This window comes from Seriola dumerili, unplaced genomic scaffold, assembly GCF_002260705.1.
Source record: "Seriola dumerili isolate Sdu_G_001 unplaced genomic scaffold, Sdu_1.0 BDQW01000309.1, whole genome shotgun sequence".
Classification (NCBI taxonomy): domain Eukaryota; kingdom Metazoa; phylum Chordata; class Actinopteri; order Carangiformes; family Carangidae; genus Seriola; species Seriola dumerili.
The window spans coordinates 351,924-371,484 of record NW_019174564.1 but is presented as its reverse complement, the minus strand read 5'-3'; the positions used below and the strand labels follow the sequence as shown (position 1 = coordinate 371,484).

Here is a 19,561-nt window from a genome sequence, read left to right as displayed (position 1 = left end):
GGGGTATTCATACACATACAGCACATGAGAATGGAAGTAGCTTCTCTTACCGTTATGCTGTGCTTTTGCGTTGCTCCTCTCTTCAGCTGAAAGCACAGCTGTGTGTGAAGGCTCTGCCAGCTCCTGGTGTAACTCATCCTTGGAGCCGTAGCCTTGATCAGATTGCCTTCCTGTGGATCACACAAACCATGCTGTACTCAAAATATAAATATTTATTTTAAAGAGGATGTAATTAAAAGATATATCAATTTCTTTTTTTCCCACCACCTGGGTCTTACTTGAATAGTTTTGTCTTTTTCTCTCTTGGATCTAATTAACAGTTTTACCCATCTAGTTCATTCAGCTTCTAGACAGGTTTAGATATCTCGGTTGAACTGAGAATTTGTTTGCAACATGCAGGACTTGTTGGACTGCTGGTGGCATGGCATCTCAGCAATGTTCAGGGCTTCGAAAACATTTCAGTGCTGCATTTTCTGACTATCAGGTTTGAGAGCTTGAGGCCTGCAGCTCCGGGGGAGTCAGTACCTGTACTACAGTGGTTTTCTGTTGTGTCTTCCATGCCGTGGCCGTGGGCAAATAGGTTATGTTCCTCACCGTTAACCTCATTCGAGCTGTCAGCGCTTCCGTGACTCAAGCGGTCAGCATCAGTGACTGTTGAGCCTCCTATTGATGCAGCTAAAGAGGGACAGACAGAAAAAAAGTGAGTTAAAAAAAAGACAGAATGAGAGAAAAACGGAGTGTGGGATAGATCTCATCTTGACATTGCAAAAAGACATCTCTCCCATTCTGCAGCCCTCTCATACTGCATGTTCCATTCCCTACCTGTGGTACTAAGTGCGGGTCCCTTCTTGGACGTCGTTCGGTCCAGAGCGTGCTTGAACTGGGCCACTCCTCGAAGCACATTACGAAGCTTGGTCCACATAAAGAGGCCGCTGCGGTTTCGGCTCGGCCACGGGCTCTCTAAGACAGCCTGCAGAGGGAGCAGAGGACGCAGGAAGCCAGCTTTAAAATTTTTGTTACTTAAGAGAATGCTGGTACACGTGGTTCTTTGAGCTCTTTCTCTTTCATTTTTCTGGTAAATATTCATGTGTCGGTACTCTTCTGCAAACTAAAGATTTGTTTTTAACATAATATACAAGTGTGATGTGATATATGACCTTGTTGTAATATCCATATGTGATGGCATTGGGATGTACTCCAGCTTTCTTCATCTCAACCAGGACTCGCACAGCCATAACAGGAAGACCCCACACACCACAGAGCTGCATTACCACTCTGTAACACACCTAAAGCCAGAGACATGGAAACATTAACATTCATTAGACATGGATTTGGAAAGGCATAATTCACAAAAAGCATCATGACAGCGTGACACAATGAAGCAATCGATGAAGAACTTTGAATTTGATTACACATCATTAGACCGCACCTCATCCAGCACCTCCACCTCTGTGGTCCTCATCTTCAGCAGGACGTTGTACGCCTGCTGCATGGCACGGCTCTTAGACTTGGCCAGCCGCACGGCTGCTGGCAGGCAGATGAACCACAGGCTGTAGCAGTGACTGAACAGACAGCGCGCCCACAGCGGAGGGTTGGAATAGAAGCGCTTTGCCATCTTGTAGGCTAGCTTGATCTCCTGTCGGGTGGAGGAAATGTAGTATTTAAAGCATTTTTAACATGGCAGATGCACAAGATGCTGTGGACAGAGGATGAGAAGCATGATAGGTCCAGTTTGACACAGATTACAACAAACATCCAGCCCTTTATGCAGAGGTGTGACAGGAGCAGGGTATTGCTGCTTCTTCTGCTGAGCGTGACTGTGTGAGCATCTACACACCTGCTTCGTCCTCTTTGCCAGTAGTGCAGGGCTGCTGGACAAACTGGCCCCTGCTGCTCTGCTGCTAAGTGCCGGTCGTAGCACTCTTGGACGGTCAAACAGATCCATCTGCAGTCTGGGGAAGCCTTTATAGCTGGAGGACGAAAAGTATGATGAACAATCAAGGGGAGAATATTCAAATACATAGTTTTTACTGAACTTTTAATAGCATGAGGTTAAAAAGACTTACGTGTATCGAGTAGTGGGGTCGGATCCACCGTCAGCTGGAGGTTCAGGGGGCATAACAAACACAGTGTGCTCACTCTTTTGAGACTCATCCAGCTCCAGCAGTCGTGTGTCCTCCGATGACTCTCCTTCAACCTGCAGTGAGGATCACATCCAGAGCATTAGTGATGTATGTTTTGAGTTTTACAAATAGCACACACTAAAGGTCATTTTCTCTCTGATGGAAGAAAGTCAACAACTACAAGGACATTACACTCTATTATACTTTTCTAATTGGAAGTAAAACATGCTTATTTGATTGTGGTTAGGATTTAAGGATAGAAGAAAAGCAGGAAATGTTCAAGCCCCTTGGTGAAGACATTTATCAAAGGGAGAAAATGGTTCATTTATTTACCCTTTAATGTTAGACACAAACAAAAAAAGCATAGCGCAAGGAAATCTGATCACAGTGTAAGCGATTACCTTGGTGCCCTTGTCGGTGATTTTATCAGAGGGAAAAAGCTGCAAAAAGAGGAAATGGAGCAAAGGGAGAAGAATGAATCAGAGGAAATTTTGGCTTCCTTAGTCTCCCAGCAGACAAACGTTATTTTGCCAATAAAACAACATAAAACAAAGACTTGTTCATGGAAAGAACCCTCCATAGGAAGAGAAAACACAAAACAACATGAAACCAGCGTGCGACATGTAGTTATGCGAGACGGGGCTGACGCAGGGTTGGTAATCACCTTCTCGACGCAATCGTCAAAAAAGGCCAAACCGGTGTCCTTGTCACTGACAAACGTGCACTCCTCGATGAAGCGGATGAAGATCTGGGTCTTGGTGAGTTGGGAGTAGAACTTCTGGTGGGCTCGGTCTCTGCTTTTGAGGAACCCTGCAGGAAGGCGAGGCAAGTTTATGGTGTCATTTCTCAAATTTAACTGGAAGCTAGTCATTCTTGATTTGAAAGATTTGGTTGATTGTATTCACTTTAAGGGAAAAGAAATATACCTGTAAATGAAATTGTATGTAAATTTGTGTTTGAATGTTCTCCTTTAGGCTTCAGTGTATTTACTATCCCCGGTCAATCAATCAATGTGCAGGGAATTAGGACTAGTGTTAAAATACACAGAGTTAAAAGCCTTTTCCTTCACTCTGTGTCTAAAATTGGTCCGTAAAAGACCAGTTTCCCAGCAACAAGCATTAGTGATCTCTTATTACAGCCGATGGGAAAGGTGATTGATCTCTTAAAACACTTAAACTGAGTTAAGTTGAGACGCTCCTTGAAACAGAGATGACAATAAAACTAAACATTAGGTGAAGCTATCTGAATTAAGGCTGTAAATTATTCATAGGTTACAAAGCCAGGAAGCTATTAACAAATCCAGGTCCTAAAGCACCAGGCCGCCCCATAAACAGGATCAATACCTACATCTGGAGGGTTTTACACGTTATCCATATGACTTTTGTTCTCATACAACTTCATTTCCTGCAAGCTGTCAATCACTTGTTTACCTTGTAGGTCATAGAGAGAGTCTGCAGCTGTGGCCTTTTCAGAAGGCGCCTGGGTGATGGGTTTGAGGTAGGAGCGGTAGCCCTTCAGGATGGAGGCCATGAAGCGCAGGAAAGCCTCCTGGATTTCCATCTCCAGGGCCGTCTTCTTCTTGTGCCAGGTGAAATCCGCCTCGATGGGGGTCATGTCCACTGCTGAGCTTTCCTGTGTCGTTTGACGCACTGAAACTAAAACGCAAATCAAGTTGATTTTAAAGGCATTTTTACTAGTCATTCACTCGTCAGCTACTCATTTGTTTGACATTGTAACTGTCTGAAAATGACAAAACGTTGCAGAAGGTTGTCAGACAAGTTAAAAATATAACTGATTACATGACTAAATAATAATGTTGGTTAAATAATTTAAGTGGTCTGTAAAAATAAATAAATAAATCTTTCTGCTTTTACTATAAGGCAGAAATATCATGCGCACCTTGCAGGATAATGAACCAATACAAGGCCTTGCTATTAATAACTACAGTGATGAAGCTTATAATATTCAAATATTTTTTTGACTGCGATAAAGATTCAACTCTACAGTCATTTTGTGGTATTGTTGTATTAAGATAGATTACATTGTAAGGTGTTCCTGTTATTTTGTCCACTCCCAGCACATTCAGTTTCATCTTTCAAGAAAAAGGATAACTTTCTTTTAAAGAATATTTCCACTTTAAGAAATAAGATGTTGTTTGTACCGGTGCCCAGCTGGTGGTGCAAGTTGCTCAGTGAGTTAATGAGGCTCTTGCAGGGCTTTTTTGGGAGGTTCTTCCAGTTGCTGTGTCTCTTCTCGTCAGACCTGTAACACACAATACATTCAGCTGAGTAACAGCACGTCTGCACACACACACACACACACACAAAAAAAAAGAGAATATACTGTACAAGGCAGGCAGTAACATGGGTTTCAGTGTCAAAGCACAGCATACAGGTAGATAGTGTTGGTGTCCAGATCCACACAGACAACATCTGGTGGGGGGTCGTAAAGGTCAAAGTAGCGGGAGTCCACACCCACTATGAATGGACAAGGAGCGTTGAGGACGCCTGCTAGAGAGAGTGGGCACAGCGGGATATAGGGACACTGCCACTGGAAGGGAAAGATCATCTGAGGAGAGACAAGAGGGAGAGGCAGGATTACTACAGGCAGGCAGATAATGGTGAGAGGTTTTAAATTACATCCTCTCGAAGTAGAAACAACGAATTAAAATAGAAAAACAAACATCCAGTTATCTTTTATGGTGTTCCAAAATGGTGGCAAGAGGCACCGGAGTTCTGTTTACTCTGAACTTAAAAAGACCTGCTGCAGGAAAAATAAACTTGGGCAACAATCTCAGTTATGTAATGTTCCTCTATATTGTGAACTGAACTGTGAACTTATCGTGACAGTTCAAATGCCTTTCAGGGATTTTTGGGCGATTGTGACATCCTGTGTATTCAAAGAGACGTGATTGACCAATTTGTGTTCATGGAGCTGGAGAATCAACAACTGACTGAAAGTAAGGCCGGTCCAGTACCCACTAATTATGATGTAACTGTTGATGTTTTAAGATTGAATGGTGACAAAGGGCTTTAGCTTTGAGATATAATGATGGAGTGGGTATAATTATAGAATGATAGATAGTGTATTATTACCAATATCTACATGCTATTTGAATCTGGCCTAACCCTAACCCTATTTTAACAGACTACATTTAGTGCCTCAGGATAACGTCTCAACTTATGTTTGTTATAGAGGATTTCAATCCAGATATTTCAGAAAATGATTTTTGTTTGCAACAGTTATTTGTCTAGAGATGCCACCGTGCAAAAATGCAGAAACATACATCACACAAGGGAACTCTGCAGTCCATATGTCACTGTTGTGTCATGGTGGCAACCGAAGGCTTATATAAACGTATAAACAAAGTGTCTAATGTTAAAAACTGTGCCAGAAGCATTACCGTCACATGTTGGTAAAATACTAACTGTTGTTGATGGTGAGTTCACTGAGGGCATGATAGTGATTTATGATGAAATGCCTGCCATCAGTGCTACTGTGTGAGAATGTCGTTCTGTGTGCTGAGATTTGAAGGTGCTAACATACTCAAATGTCAGGAAGGATAGGGAACCTTTAGTGTAAAATGCACTGTATGTGCAGACCGGATAAGATAAAGGATTTCATAAGTGCACATTTGGAAAATAGATCTTTGTAATTTTGTAATTCTAAGTGACATGTGGTTCAAGTTTAGAATATTCCAATCTTCTATTGAACTACAGACCATGCTCCAAAAGTAAATTGAATTGAACTGATAATTTAAAGCAGATGAAAAAGTAGCAGACGTTGCTAAAATCCGGTCTTGCTGGTAATTCTGCTGAATGTTTTCAAGTACGACTGTGTAAAACTTAAACGCAGCAGCCAGCCTACTCACAGCCACCACGGCCTCGGCCACTCCGGTGAGCACAGCGGGCCGGAGCGAGTGCAGCAGGATCTTGCTCTCCAGAAGGACAAAGTGCAGCAGCGTGGCGCAGTTCTCTGAGCCCAGGTTCATCAGGAGAGTGCCGTAGTCTGCCCCGCTGACGGGGAGGGAGAGCACAGAGGAGACGGATGAGTTGATGAGTTCAGGAAGGGGAACGGAAAACAACGTGGAAAGCGAGGGGTGGGAGGAAGATGGGAGAGAGGAGTTTGGATTGATGGGGTAAAGGCTTTAAAACTAGGGCATGTAACTCGAGTGAGACATGAGTTATGTAAGAGGCAAACAAGTGAACAAGGCATAAATGCAGGCACATGTAATTTAAAACACATCTAAACAATGGCAGCTAATAAAGACTGCAAAAGGAAAAACATTATGAAGCTTACAATACGAAATCTCCTTTGAGTCTGTGTGTGGCACTGATTCAATTTGAGTCGTTTATAAGGATGCACAGCAGTATCTAATGTTGTTAAGACAATATCCCATTAAGTGTCATCTGCTCATTGTTGCCCAGAGTCTACTTGATCCGCTCTTTCTATTTGCTGAAGCAATTTTCTTCCGTTTTCATATGCTGTCACGTTGTTTGAGACTTTTTCAGAACCCAATACAACCATCATGAAAGCCTTTGTAATTGAGGCTCAAAATTAATTTCCTCTTTCATGTGATGTTTCTGAATATCCCTCGGACATCACAATCACATAGGCAGCAGCAGAGCAACATGAAGCTATATTAAAGCTGAATATCAATTAGCAGTTTTAGTAGTTTTAACAAAGACCAGGCCGTTTCAATGTTACATAAGGCAGCCTTCACAGGTACAAAAGAGTCGCTGCTTGAACTGCTCGTACCTTTTAGAAACATGGCAAAATTATACAATGTGGCAATGGAAAAAATAATTATGGGCAAGGTTGTTTTCAATGTGAGGATTGGAAGTGAATGAAAATGAATGAATGAGTTTTGCTTTTTTTTCTGGAGCTACCCTTCTGGTCTTTTATTTTCAAAGTCTGCTCACCGGTACAGAACATGTAGTGAAGGACAAGAACTACATTTAGCCTGAATGGAAACAAAAACTATCTGAGTGTAAATAATCCATGTCTGAAAAGGTACTTTGGTAAAGTAACAGAATATATCACTTATTGAGAGACTGTTAAGCACTGTAGCTGCTCTGTACCTGAGGGGTAAAGGTGTACACACAGGCTGGGAGAGGTTCAGGGTGTCATGTGCTGAGAGCTGAAGGAGAAATTCAATAATGAGAAAACATGAAAACAAAAGTAAAAGTATATTTTTGATTGGCAACTATAAAGAAGGAAACAAGGCGAAAAATATCACCTGGACCAATATCCTGGGCCTTTGAGGGGAAGGAAACGACACATTGTGCATGAAGTGTGAGATGTGCCTGTTGAGAGAAATACACAAACACAACTGAATATATCTTGTGCAAAATGTTGTCAGATGTCCGTAAATTCGTTTCAAACATGCACAGCAGCTAAATTCATCTTATTAAAATATGAGCTAGAAATGTCTAAAAGTAGTTATGGTTGCAAGGAGGTTCTTACTTTTCGATAGGCAGTGGGTGCGGGCCTGAGACAGAAAGTTTGTAGAGGAACATCAGGAACTTGCGGAAGGACTCAAAGAAGGGCCAGCGGGAGAGAAGACAGATGCATTTGTTGGTGTTTACAGGCCGATTGGGGATCATCTTCTTCTCCACCGTGGTGAGCAGGCCCAGCTGGATCTTCTGCTTCTCGCTCAACAAATCCGCTGTATATGGCTCATAGAACTGGATGGCTGATCCATACACCTGTGACAAGAGATGGACAAATTCCTTTAGGTTTTTTTTTTTTTTTGGTTTGCTAGACCTCAGTCGATAGAAAGCGCAAATCAATTAAATCAAACTTCCTTTTCAGCTGAAGTTCATTTTTTATCAATGAAAGATTGCACTCTGGTGTGTCTCACCTTTTCACCAGATGAGATGGTTAAGACAAACGTGGAGAAGACAGGCAGGGGGTCGCGTGTGTTCGGTGCCCAACACTCGATCTTGGCGCCCATAGGCAGACAAAACAGAGGGACAGATTCCGAGAGAGGAAAAGACTCATAGTCCTCTTCTGGGTAACGAAAGATTAGACCTGGAGAGTGAGGGAAAACATCAATGTAAATTTAAGAATTATACTGATGTAGAAGTGTAGCTGCATCAAACAAAAGACATCCCAAACTTTTAAAGACCAGGGAACTCAAACTTCCAGACAGTCAATAATTCTGGCTTTATTTCTCTGCAGGACGTATTCAAAAGAAAAATGGAGATCAGTATTTTCCAGTTCAGATGACAACATGGTCATCAGTTTCTGGTTTCACTTTCAGGAAATAACTGTTCTGCTTCTCAGTGTGACTTGTTGTTTGGTGAGATGATGTTCTGACAAGAACATACTGCGCATACCCAAACAAGACTGCTGACACACAAATAATGGGTGTGGCAGGAAATGCTGTTGTCTGAGATGAATAAACAGTCGCTTCACAGGAAAAAGGCTGGCCAAAAAAGATAAAGCCAGTATGTGTGTGTGTGTGTGTGTGTGTGTTTGTGCGTGTGTCTGCATGGGTGTGTGTGGGTGAGAGGGCGCACACACACATTCATATGAGCACTGATTATAAGTGTGTTGCACAATGAATTATTCCAAAGGCCAAGTTGTTAAGGAAGCATTCAGTCAGTGAAAATACCACACAGCAGTTCAGAAATGTCAACAGAATAACACTGTTATGATCTACAGCGTGATCACTGAAGGTGCCGCTCGCTTGAGATGAGACAAAAACGTAGGCTGAACGCGACACCACACGAATCTGCACCATTTCTAACTGCACTACATTTTATATATCAAGATACAGCATCTTTTAACGTGGCTGCATTATTGTGAAAAGAATAATACTACCAGGTAATATCATAATTATCTTGTATGGCAGCCAATTTCTGCCAAGAAAAAAAAAAAAAAAAGAAAAAAAAAAGATGTTTGAAGCATAAAAAAGAGATACTCAGTCAATACTGTTTAACTTACTACTTCATAATTTTGATTTATGGTAAATGTTTTTTCACAGATTTTTTTTTCCTGGGCCCCCATAACTACAGCCTCTTGGTTTCAGACACAATAGCTTATCAATGCAGACTGCACACATTATTACTTCACTTCTCACTGCACCCTTCAGAAACTATTGTGTTCACTTCTATCTTTTATCTTAACTCGTTTTCACAAATGGCAAATAATGACTATTAATTACTGATTGGATTAGTGACCGATTATTATCTAACGTGCAATAACAATAAAATCTGGGTAACATGAAGCCATGTTTTTACTCTGTTTTCAATAAAAGACCATAAAGTTCATAGGCATATCCACTAATGTTTGCGCTCTTATCTGTGACTGAGAGTTATCACATGTGATTCATCTGAAAGGCAGCAGAGGGAAGAGCTGATGAATGAATAATGATATTAAGTGAGTAAGGTAGGCCACAAAATAAAAATGATAAAAGGGAGACAAAGGCAAAGAATGCTCAGAAGGAACAGACAATAGATGACAGCTGAAGATGTGATGATATATGAGCCATCAGAAAATATTTGACTGTACTCACCAGCTTTGAAACTGATGGAATTGGACGCAGATACTGATTTCTTGTAGCACAGGAACACACTGGAGCCCCACTACAAGGTTTAAAAACAAGGTCGTGTAGACATTACACATGTGTTCTCTTAGGACTGATGATGCTGTAGTGTTAGCTAAGGAATAAAAATCAGACTTACCATGCCACAGTTGAGGTTCTTGTCCACTTTGCAAAAGGTATGTGGGGGTGTCTCACCCTTGCTGGTGACAATGACACAAATGTCTGTCACCGCCAGGGAATTCTGAGGCTGGACGGGTGGCGCTCGGCGGAAGGTGATGAAGATGCGCTGCGAGGTGGCCGAGCTGTTGTTGACGTTGGCGCAGCGGCCGTACGGTGTGGCCTGGATGACCTCGCAGCCCTGGATCAGGCGCTCCTTGCCCTCATACAGAACCCTGACGAACACAACAAACAGTAAGCAAAACATTTTAGTTGTGCCTCTGTCAACAATGTAGATGGGATTATGTTCAAAAGGACAGAGGGGAGAAATAAAGACACAACCCAATAGGAAGTCTATACAGCTGCTTTTTGGTCTGAATTCAGAGTGAGAAATTAAGATGGCAGAGCTGACATCATGTCCACACATTACAAAACTCTCACAGACAATTAAGTGGCTCAGAGACAGTGCTGTCCTGGAATCAGTTCTGCTGTCAGGCCAGGACTTCATTACTTAAACAAAGTTTGTTGCCAGAAGACAAATAAGTCACATTGTGATGATGCAACAGTCTCACTGCAAAAACATCAGGACATTCAAGTTTGAATTATAGCAATAAACCATGAGTTTGAAACATACAACAATAAAGAAAGTGTGCATTACATTTCTGCCTTTTGAAAATATCAATCCATTCTCAGCCTGACGTGGGAACAAAGTGCGGCAGTAATCAAGAGGTGGAACTGTGGCGCTATAGATAGTATAATCTGGTTCGGCTGTTTTACAGGGAGGATCAGTGTGTGGTCGGTCGGCAGCACTGACTCTCTTCTTGAAGCTCTGGCTTCCCTTTGAGGCCTCAGTGAGAAGCTGCTCTTCAATAGATGATGTGATTCAGACATATTTACCAGCTGACTCATTCAGATTCCAGACAAGGGAAACTAGCATATCAAGACTTTAATGTCCAACTTAGCACAAAATGACCGCTTGCTTTCTTATCACTCCTGCTGTGGGATATCACACAATTAAAAGTTCCACCGAGAAAAGCAATCAGTGCCCCACTGTGTTGGACTTTTTTTTGCATGACTGCAGGGCTTTTGTGGCAGAATGCTCCATGTCCTCCCTTTCCATCTGGACAATGCCATGTGGGAGGCCAGAAGCTTTGATTGCTGCCCCCTTTAAACTAAAACGGACCCCAAAACACGTTTTGTAATCTTGTGCAGGATACAGGGCAGCCACTGCAGATATAATAGTCCTGAAACACTCCATTTGCTCTGAAAAGAGCACAGGACAAACCTAAAGAGGCCAGGAGTACAGTTGCCAGCAAATTCTCATTTAGGCGACAAAAACAGAGTCTTAATGGGCACAGTGAGTCGTGACGCCATGGAGCCTCGGGGCCGGGAATGCTGGCTTCGCTGGCAGCAGAGGAGGCAGAAGGAAGAATGAATGATTTACAGGTTGCTAGTTTTTCATTTATTCTTTCAGTGGAATAAGACAACTAGCAGGTTTAAGGGTTGTCAGCTGATGAGAGAGGAAGACACCGGTGTTGCAACACGGCCAAAAATATTGACAGACCTTCTGTCTCATGGTTCGACCAAAACAAGACCATTAGCAAGTGAACAAATGCCATCAATTATCTATGTATGGCATTTTTAATAAAACACGTAACCTTCCCTTTTATTTCACTTATTAATAAAACAGTCCTGAAGGATACATCAGGAGTCTCTTAATATTTTCTATGTTTGCAGCAAGAAAGGAAGACAAGACGGTGTAATCTGTTCTTCAGCCTCATTAAACTGCATGACTGATTCGTTGCCTCAGCATATGAAAACAAAGTGCATAGTAGCCTGACAATGACTGTGAATCCTCGAATAGAAGCTTACTTCTATTTTCTCCACCCCGTATGTCAGGGTTGCACAACCTCTTAAAGGAAACATTACTCGACATACGATCTTCTGTTTATGCTCAGTGCACCAACCGGCTGCAGCGTTTCATGAGGGTTTTATGCAGCTCTGCAGTTAAAAGCTTCGGTTAGCAGAAGGGAATCGCATTAACAACACATGAAATGAACCAAATTCACCACACAACAAAGTAAAAACAGAGTCTGAAGTGTGGCAGTCTGTATATACAGCAACAATCTTTGTCTTTTTCTTACTGAAGTCTTTCACAGACTTGACTTTGCAGAGGGAAGGGGCTCTGAAAGACTCAGAGCGAGATGAGTTGTAACTGGAAAGTCCAGTTTGTTAGCGGGAGACACGAAAAGGCTTTAGACAAAGACTAAGGTGTGTGGGGATCTGAAAAGCCACAGGCAGTGGCATCATAGTTCTCAATAAAACATTCCTGCATGTGATATTGCTTCTTCATTTATCACAGACAAAGTAACAGGTATAAAGCACTGCTGATGCAAGGAAGGTAACTCTGTCTCTTCTGTGTGCAACTAAGAGCTGCGGTACCCTTAAACCTACTTGACTGGCTGAAATAAATCAAAATGGAGCTCCCTGTTATAAGATAATAGAAGGAAGCAGGAAAATTCCTATCAATGGACAAGGGCCAAGAGGTGTGGCTGAGAGGGAGAACTCCATGACGAAATAGGGGCGAGTGAATGAAACAGTCGATACACCTACTTCCTTCCACCTCTGAAAGAATGTTTGGTTGAAAGTTGGGCTGAATGTGACAAACTGACAGTTACACCAAAGCTACCTCAGAAATGCAGACAGAGCTCACAACAAGGTCCCCCTCGTCAGGGTGATTTAGTGCATGTGAAATCCTGTCGACATGTTTGCTAGTACTGCAGGACACTTAATCATACGTGTAATTGCTGCGCTAATTGTTGATTTTTTTCCCCACTAAAAGCTTCTTCCCTTTTCCAACCTGTTCCTATCACAATGACACAGAGTTGACAGGTTAAATTAGTTGAGGTTAATCCAGCGTTAGCAAACCGAATACCTCTATTTTAATGTTATCACTCTAACATCTTCTGCTGTTTGAATTAGTGATTCAGACCCAGCTGTAATCAACAGTTATAAGTTAGTTATTCAAGTATTTGTTTTACTCATATGGAGAGTCTGGTCTCTCATTGGGACATATTTTCTGAAACCGATAAGTGAAGCCACTTATAATGAGTCATTTGCTGCTGCAGGCATATGGACAATCCATAAACAAAGTGCTGACTTACCCGATGTCAATGAGAGGAGGCTTCCCTCGAGCCCTCTTGTAGCACAGGAAAAGCTCGGGGCTCTTCAGACTGCCATGATTTAGGTTGGCTTGCTGGCCGCTGTAGGTGCTGTCGATACACGTGAAGCCCTCTGGCACCGTTTCTCCCGCCGACCTGTTAATGACAGCCAAGTCTGTGATGGGCGCTTTGGGCCCGCTGGACTTGGTCTCTGACAGATCCTGCTCCAAGGGCGTGGACTTGTCTGTCAGCCCGGCCACCACAAAGTAGTCGGTCACACGGTGACCCTTGTCCTCGATCATGGCTGGGTGTACCTGGAAGACAGAAAGTAGAGATATGAGACTATTTTGGAAAGATATTTATAAAGCCTAGAGTAGATTTGTTCAGTTAGACAATAAACCCGCCTGCACCACGTTTATTGAAGACATTAAGCGATTCTCTGCGTCTGGCAAAGCACTACAGATACTGTACTTAGGCTATAGCCAACAAGCACGCTGCATGTTAGTGAAAGCTAAGCTCTTGTGTCTCACTTTGGGATAGTGGGATGGACCACGCATGCAAGCATACCCAGAATGCTAAATAATACTGTGGCCAAGGCAATAAAAGGATCCTTTAAGACTGCTGCACGACAACGAAGCAAACAAACTGGGGAAACACAAGGGGTAATGAAGGGACAGGAACTGTCGAGATTCACAAACACTCTTGTCATTGTATATCACTGCACTGCTCCAAACATGTTGAGAGAGTTAAAGCTCTGGTGTCTACAGAAAGCCAAGGGAGAGCCGCTGAGCCCAGAGGAATGCTCAGAAATGTCACCGGGAGCATAAATCAAGCAGAAACCAATGTCTGTAAAACACTTGAAATATGGTGGGAAATTTGGCTTGAGTGATGGAAAATATTTTCAAAAAGTGACACCCGCTCCCTAAATGTGCTTCAGTCATTTCGTGTGGAAGAAGTTTGAGTCATGATACCAAATTTAGTTTCTAAAAGTCAGTGACTCCATAATCAGTTACAACCCAAGATGCAGTGGTATCTCTTCACCATGAAATAACAAAGAATGCAGTGAAGATGCAAAGTGATGATACAAACAGTAACAGTATGACTAAAGTAGGATATTTCGTTTGATCAATGTATCAATAATTCTTCTGGATTTGGAAATGTATCTCCTATTTATCACCACAAATGTCTAATTCCTACTAATAGTTCACAAGAATTTAAAAGATGCTTTTTAGTGTGTAATAAGGGAGACACAGTAAAATTTAAAACGGCTGCTCATCATTTATACTCTATATATTGTGGTGCAGGGAAATGCGTTCCCCTGCCGACGAAAAGCACTTGTCTTAACAATCCGGGCCAAAAATGACACATAAAGCACAGTTGTTTAAGAAGAAAGGGAAAACTTGAAGCAAATATGTCCACATTACAGAGCTGTTAAGACCTACATAGGAAGTTCAGTTTTTCCAGCAATGAGTCAGCTGTGGTGAGAGGAGAGAGAGAGAGAGAGAGCGAGAAAAAAAAAAAAAAGGAGCCTCTTTGTAAGGCCACAGCAAGCACAAGCACAGACAGCCCTGAACTCCATGATGCAGACTGATACCGGCCACAGTAGTTCTTTCATTTCTATTCTGGACTTTCATTTTAACCATGCAACAACCACATGTTGCAAAAACCATGTCACATCATTGTGAAGCCACAGCACAGGCATTAAGCCCTTCTGTGAGAGAAGGTTTAGAAAATGTAAAAGAATATATGTGAGGCTGTTTCCAGCAGTGCAGTGTATCTGTGGGCAGGAGGCAGCAGTGCATGGTAGTGTCCACAGTGCAGGACATCCGTTGGCTTGTGCTGTGGAAGGGGCGGTAGGAGGCAGACTGACCTGCCTGGGAGGAAAATTGCTCAGCCACAGCAAAGACAGAAAACAGCTGACACATTTTCCACACACGCACAAAAAAACAAAAACAAACCCTTTCTAGACTTTGAGACGTTGATTTCTATCAGCTATACAGCATGCATTCTGCACAACAATGGCATGATGCGTGTGAAAAATCAACAAATTAATGTTTCATTATTTTGACCAGGATATCACACCATATCTGATTCAACGATACATGCAGCACTTTTTTTTTTTGTCTTAAACTTGGCATTTTGCCTATGTGAACATGCCAAAATCGATTTCTTTCAAGTATACTGCCCAGCCGCACAGGCCAGGTAGCTCTGAAGAATTGTAACTGGATATTTGCCCAGAATGTGGCCCATTTTTCATTACCCTCTAAAAACAATGTCGGGAAAACACTCAAATCAAAGAGCAAAGAGTCTAACTGGATCAACACAAGCCTCAAGCAGCAAAAACAATACAGTTTTATGTCATGTCCAGTCAGATGCTCGGTGACCTCAACTTTCCACAAACAAAAATGGCAATAAAAGTGCATCAATGAAGAAAGGTAAGGAAAGGAAGAGAAATCTCAAACGGGATCAGCATTGTGTTTTGCTGTGTGAGTGGGTGTAGTGAGTATACATATTTACTTTTGAAATGGAGACCACCCCCTATGAATCTGGGAGGAGTGTCACTGGATTTTAAGTTTATTTGTTCTTGTAAATAAAATTCGCACAAGCCCAAATGAATCCAGATGTGGGTTTTGACAACACAATGAATAATATTGTCGGACCCACTCCTATAAAAACTATGCTACTCATGCTATTATTGTATGAAGATGCACAACAGCAATCCTGAGACACAGAGCTGTGTTAACACTTATTGCTCTGAAGAGATTTACTGGACTGTATCCATGGTTACAACTCATCGACCTGCACCATATTCGAAAAGTAAAAAGCTGTTTTCAGACTACATTTGCTTTATAAAAACTGCACTGTTAAACATTCTCTCACCAGTCTGGCCAGTAAATGTACTCTCTAAATGTCTCTTAATACCTAAAACAAAACTGATATTCCTCACACAGCTGTTGTATTATATAGTTTCACTAGAGTGTGACTGAGCCAGACCCTATGTAAATCAATAAATTATTATGAGATTTTAAAGGTGGTTGTTATGTTCAGCTTATAACAAGAGCTAAGTATGACATCTATGTGGAAGGGGGTACCAGTTTCTAATCTACTTGTTCCACTAAAGACCTGCATTCAGTGTGTCTCTTTTACATCAAAACTGCTGACCTGTATTGTCCCCATGACTGGTTGTGCACACAGGACGTGGGTATGAGTCAGGCAGTGTGTCAAAATTGGGCAGTTGCTAGGATTGCACCTGTTTCTGACACTGGCACTAATAATGTTTTCTTTTTTTTTGAGAGAGAGAGATACGGAATATGGATTTCATTCTTTCATTCAAACTTTTTTTTTATCAGCTTTTAGGTTGATAAAACATTAATTACCATTCATCTGGAGTGTGTTCCTGGTGTGTTTCTGGCCACTTTATTCACTCTTCTTTTAGCCTATTTTCATTTTCCACCAACTCCTATCTGGCTCTTTAATTGCTAAATGCTCCACTTTGTTCACCAGCTAGTCACTGACTTTGTCTATGTGCTGTTTGGTGCTTGGCTGATCCCATACAGCGGGGTTTTACTGCTTTTGAACCAAAATAGTAAAGTTGGGGGCCAGAAAACAAAGAGCTGAAATACACTATGAAGCTCTGTAGAGCTGAGAGGAAGGGTGATAATTGTCTGTGGATCACTATGAGCAACTACCTTTCACATTACACATTAATTTCATCCATTGTTGACATAACAAATATTGATTATAGCTGCTTTTAAAAGGTTAGAGGAAATCAGGCCAGTCCACACATGTCACCACAGCAAAGGTTGCCTGAGGCCAAAAAATTCAAGGATAAAGACATAAGGCAAAAAAAAAAGAAAGAAAAAAGAAAGAAGGAAATTCAAAGAAATTTTGAATGTATTTTTTTTGGATGTGAAAATTGTTTATAGCTTTCTTAAGTAGTTATTGTGATGAATGAGAGCTTGAAAGCTATTTTTACTTTAATTAATAGTTTTTAAACACTTCCTCTATCTTAAATATAACGCCATAGTATCTGTGATCTAATATATCTATATCTATCTCGATAATATATAGGAAACATTATAACAAGCCTTAGTTCACAAAGTACTCAATATTACATTACTCTTGCCTAATTTTAAGCCTGATTCTTCTGCATTAGCAGGTCACAAGTCAGCAGGAAAGGATTGTGTGTGGGTGCAGTGCCTCAATCAGAAAAAAAGGAATATTTTTTGGTTTAGAAAAGAAAAGTTAATGTTCTTCGGGCATATTTAGGCAGAGCAAGCAGGGAAGATGTATTTAAAGACATTAACTAGTCAGGCATGTTGGTTGCTACCTCACCAGGTCACCCTTCGTCAAGTCGAATCTGTTCCAGACTGACGAAGACATGGCTTTTAATACATCTCCTCTCCTTGCTCTCAGAACGCCTGAAGAACATTTTCTTCCCTGTGATGAGTTTTTAAATCTTCAAGAGCATCAAGAACACCTTAAGGCTTCCTGGGTTCAGTGCAACACACTGGGCACTAGGCCTCTTCACACTGCTTCACAAGAGTCTGCTCCTGCTGCACCACATGCACATTTTAATCTCTGTCATAAACATTAGCCCCTTGATTTCATCTGCTCTAAAACGGTAATGTTGGTATGAAAAACATCCAAGTCTGTGACTCATACAGCTTCCCAACAGCATGGGCACAGATCACCACAAAGTGCCACAGCAGGGAACAAAGAGATGTTAACGGAAAAAAAGAAAAAAAAAGAAGAGAAAAACAAACACTACTCTGGGTAGCCCACAGATCTGTTTGGTCCTGATTGGCCTTTGAATGCTGCCCTATGACTGTTCACCAAGCCAATGAATCAACATGTACTTTATAGAGAACATTAAACACACAGCAATCTCCCTAAACCTGAGACTCAGAATTGCAAAATACAGGTCAATTCTTCAATTATTTGAAACTGATACAAATGTACATTTAGATTCACACATACATGCAGCTGATGTTCTCCTCCACAGATACACAATACATGCTTTTAATCTAAAAACCCAACCACAAATACATTACGTATTAATGGTACTTCTGTTAACAGGCTATTTCTAGATACCTAGGATTATGATGCATAGATTAGATATTTAAAGTTGTTGTGTCAGTTCCTGTTCTCACTCTGAACACGAGGCATTACAGTAGCAACACAACACATTATTTGTTGTGGAGAGGTTACCATTAGAAGTAGGATTAGACAGTGATACGTCATGCTATATCGCTTCTGTGCAACAGAAAAGGACCTGAACACAACACTATACAGTAAAAAAATGCTTTGCCATTTGATATCTTAATGCTGATATCTGCCATCGGGTCACAATTACCATCACTGATGCTGAAATGAGTAATTACATCTCCCTGCAAGGCTAAAACGGCCATTGCCTTGAGGTGTGCACACAAGTGTGGACACACTCTGGAGGCTGGATTATTGTGTGGCAGCCCCCTCCGCCTCCACCCCACAACCATACAGATATCTCTTTGTGACAGCCCATGATAGACAAACATTGATGCTGCCATGGCAACCGAGCCCAAACAATGCCAGGCTGCGCGCGCGACCCTGAGCTGCGACACGTTGTCATTCTAGCTGAGGAAATTGATCTCTAAGTCTTTCAAGGGTACATTTAGTGTGGCTGCTGTCAGACTCGTCAGAGTAAAGTCCGCTGTCTCATTTTTAGACGTACAGTACATAAAATGGCAGAAAAGGCTTGTTTTATTGTACACTTTTATGTCTAGTGAGCAAATAAAACATGGTAGTGGTAATAAACTCTGACGGTGCTGACAGGGAATTAGACTAAAAGCTTTAAAATGATTGTAAACAGAAGTGAACATAACATTTCAGCCTTCATGTTGTAACTACTCTTCATGTTCTGTGCTAATAACAGCGTGCAGGACAGACAAACACTTCCAGGAAACCTCAAGACAAAATTGGCAAAGTTTTTTGGCAAAATGTTAAAATGACTGAGTCAAACTGACAGACCAACTAGTCCATTCGATTTTCACTGTATGAAGTCCTGTGTTGTAACTTGAGCCCCTGCCTCTAAAAGGTTGTGCTCTGCCCCTCCCTTCCCATGTGAAAACCTGTTCCTCTGTTACTCCTGAGCCCCGATGATCGAGTGTCACGCTCTTTGTCTGGGTTGCACTCAGGGAGTAAGGTCACTGCGCACCGTGACAGAAAAGTACTATGAAGCTGTAGTGGACACATATACAGACCGTTCACTGTGAAACTTGCTTCCGGTTTCCTTGTTGTTATGAACTCTTAGGCCTAAAAGTGAAGTGAGTCTCCAGCACACTTGCAGTTTTAATGTATTTGAGATACAGCAGAAACTGTGTTAAGTGTTGATTCATCACTACAATCAGCTCAAAGAAGGTTTGGCCAGAGTGACGAGAGATATAGTATCTGTACCATGATATTTACTGATATTTGACATTTACTCTAATGAGGCATTAGTCATTCTTCATGCTAAAAAAACAAACATTTTATGATTCCAGCTCATCAGATGTGAGGATTTGCTGATTTTCTTGGTCTTACATTGAAAC

At 41.6% G+C, this 19,561-nt stretch overlaps 1 protein-coding gene across 2 annotated transcripts in view; it reads right to left on the bottom strand.

Annotated features, from left to right (window-relative positions):
- The window catches only part of dennd4c (DENN domain containing 4C), a 32,663-nt gene that overhangs the window by 6,595 nt on the left and 6,507 nt on the right, over positions 1 to 19,561 (bottom strand). Inside the window, exons 2-21 of one of the 2 annotated variants that reach the window (XM_022758743.1) lie at positions 12,996 to 13,306; positions 9,815 to 10,067; positions 9,646 to 9,715; positions 7,987 to 8,156; positions 7,590 to 7,831; positions 7,363 to 7,429; positions 7,205 to 7,263; positions 5,995 to 6,139; positions 4,516 to 4,691; positions 4,285 to 4,385; positions 3,554 to 3,778; positions 2,788 to 2,933; positions 2,525 to 2,563; positions 2,067 to 2,197; positions 1,838 to 1,970; positions 1,430 to 1,636; positions 1,158 to 1,286; positions 823 to 970; positions 526 to 675; positions 51 to 170 (exon numbers count right to left, since the gene is read on the bottom strand). In XM_022758743.1, coding sequence (XP_022614464.1) covers positions 51 to 170; positions 526 to 675; positions 823 to 970; positions 1,158 to 1,286; positions 1,430 to 1,636; positions 1,838 to 1,970; positions 2,067 to 2,197; positions 2,525 to 2,563; positions 2,788 to 2,933; positions 3,554 to 3,778; positions 4,285 to 4,385; positions 4,516 to 4,691; positions 5,995 to 6,139; positions 7,205 to 7,263; positions 7,363 to 7,429; positions 7,590 to 7,831; positions 7,987 to 8,156; positions 9,646 to 9,715; positions 9,815 to 10,067; positions 12,996 to 13,294 — 3,010 coding nt within the window. In that variant the 5' untranslated portion in view covers positions 13,295 to 13,306. The remainder of the gene's footprint in view (positions 1 to 50; positions 171 to 525; positions 676 to 822; positions 971 to 1,157; positions 1,287 to 1,429; positions 1,637 to 1,837; positions 1,971 to 2,066; positions 2,198 to 2,524; positions 2,564 to 2,787; positions 2,934 to 3,553; positions 3,779 to 4,284; positions 4,386 to 4,515; positions 4,692 to 5,994; positions 6,140 to 7,204; positions 7,264 to 7,362; positions 7,430 to 7,589; positions 7,832 to 7,986; positions 8,157 to 9,645; positions 9,716 to 9,814; positions 10,068 to 12,995; positions 13,307 to 19,561) is intronic. The other variant, XM_022758744.1, reaches the window with a different exon arrangement.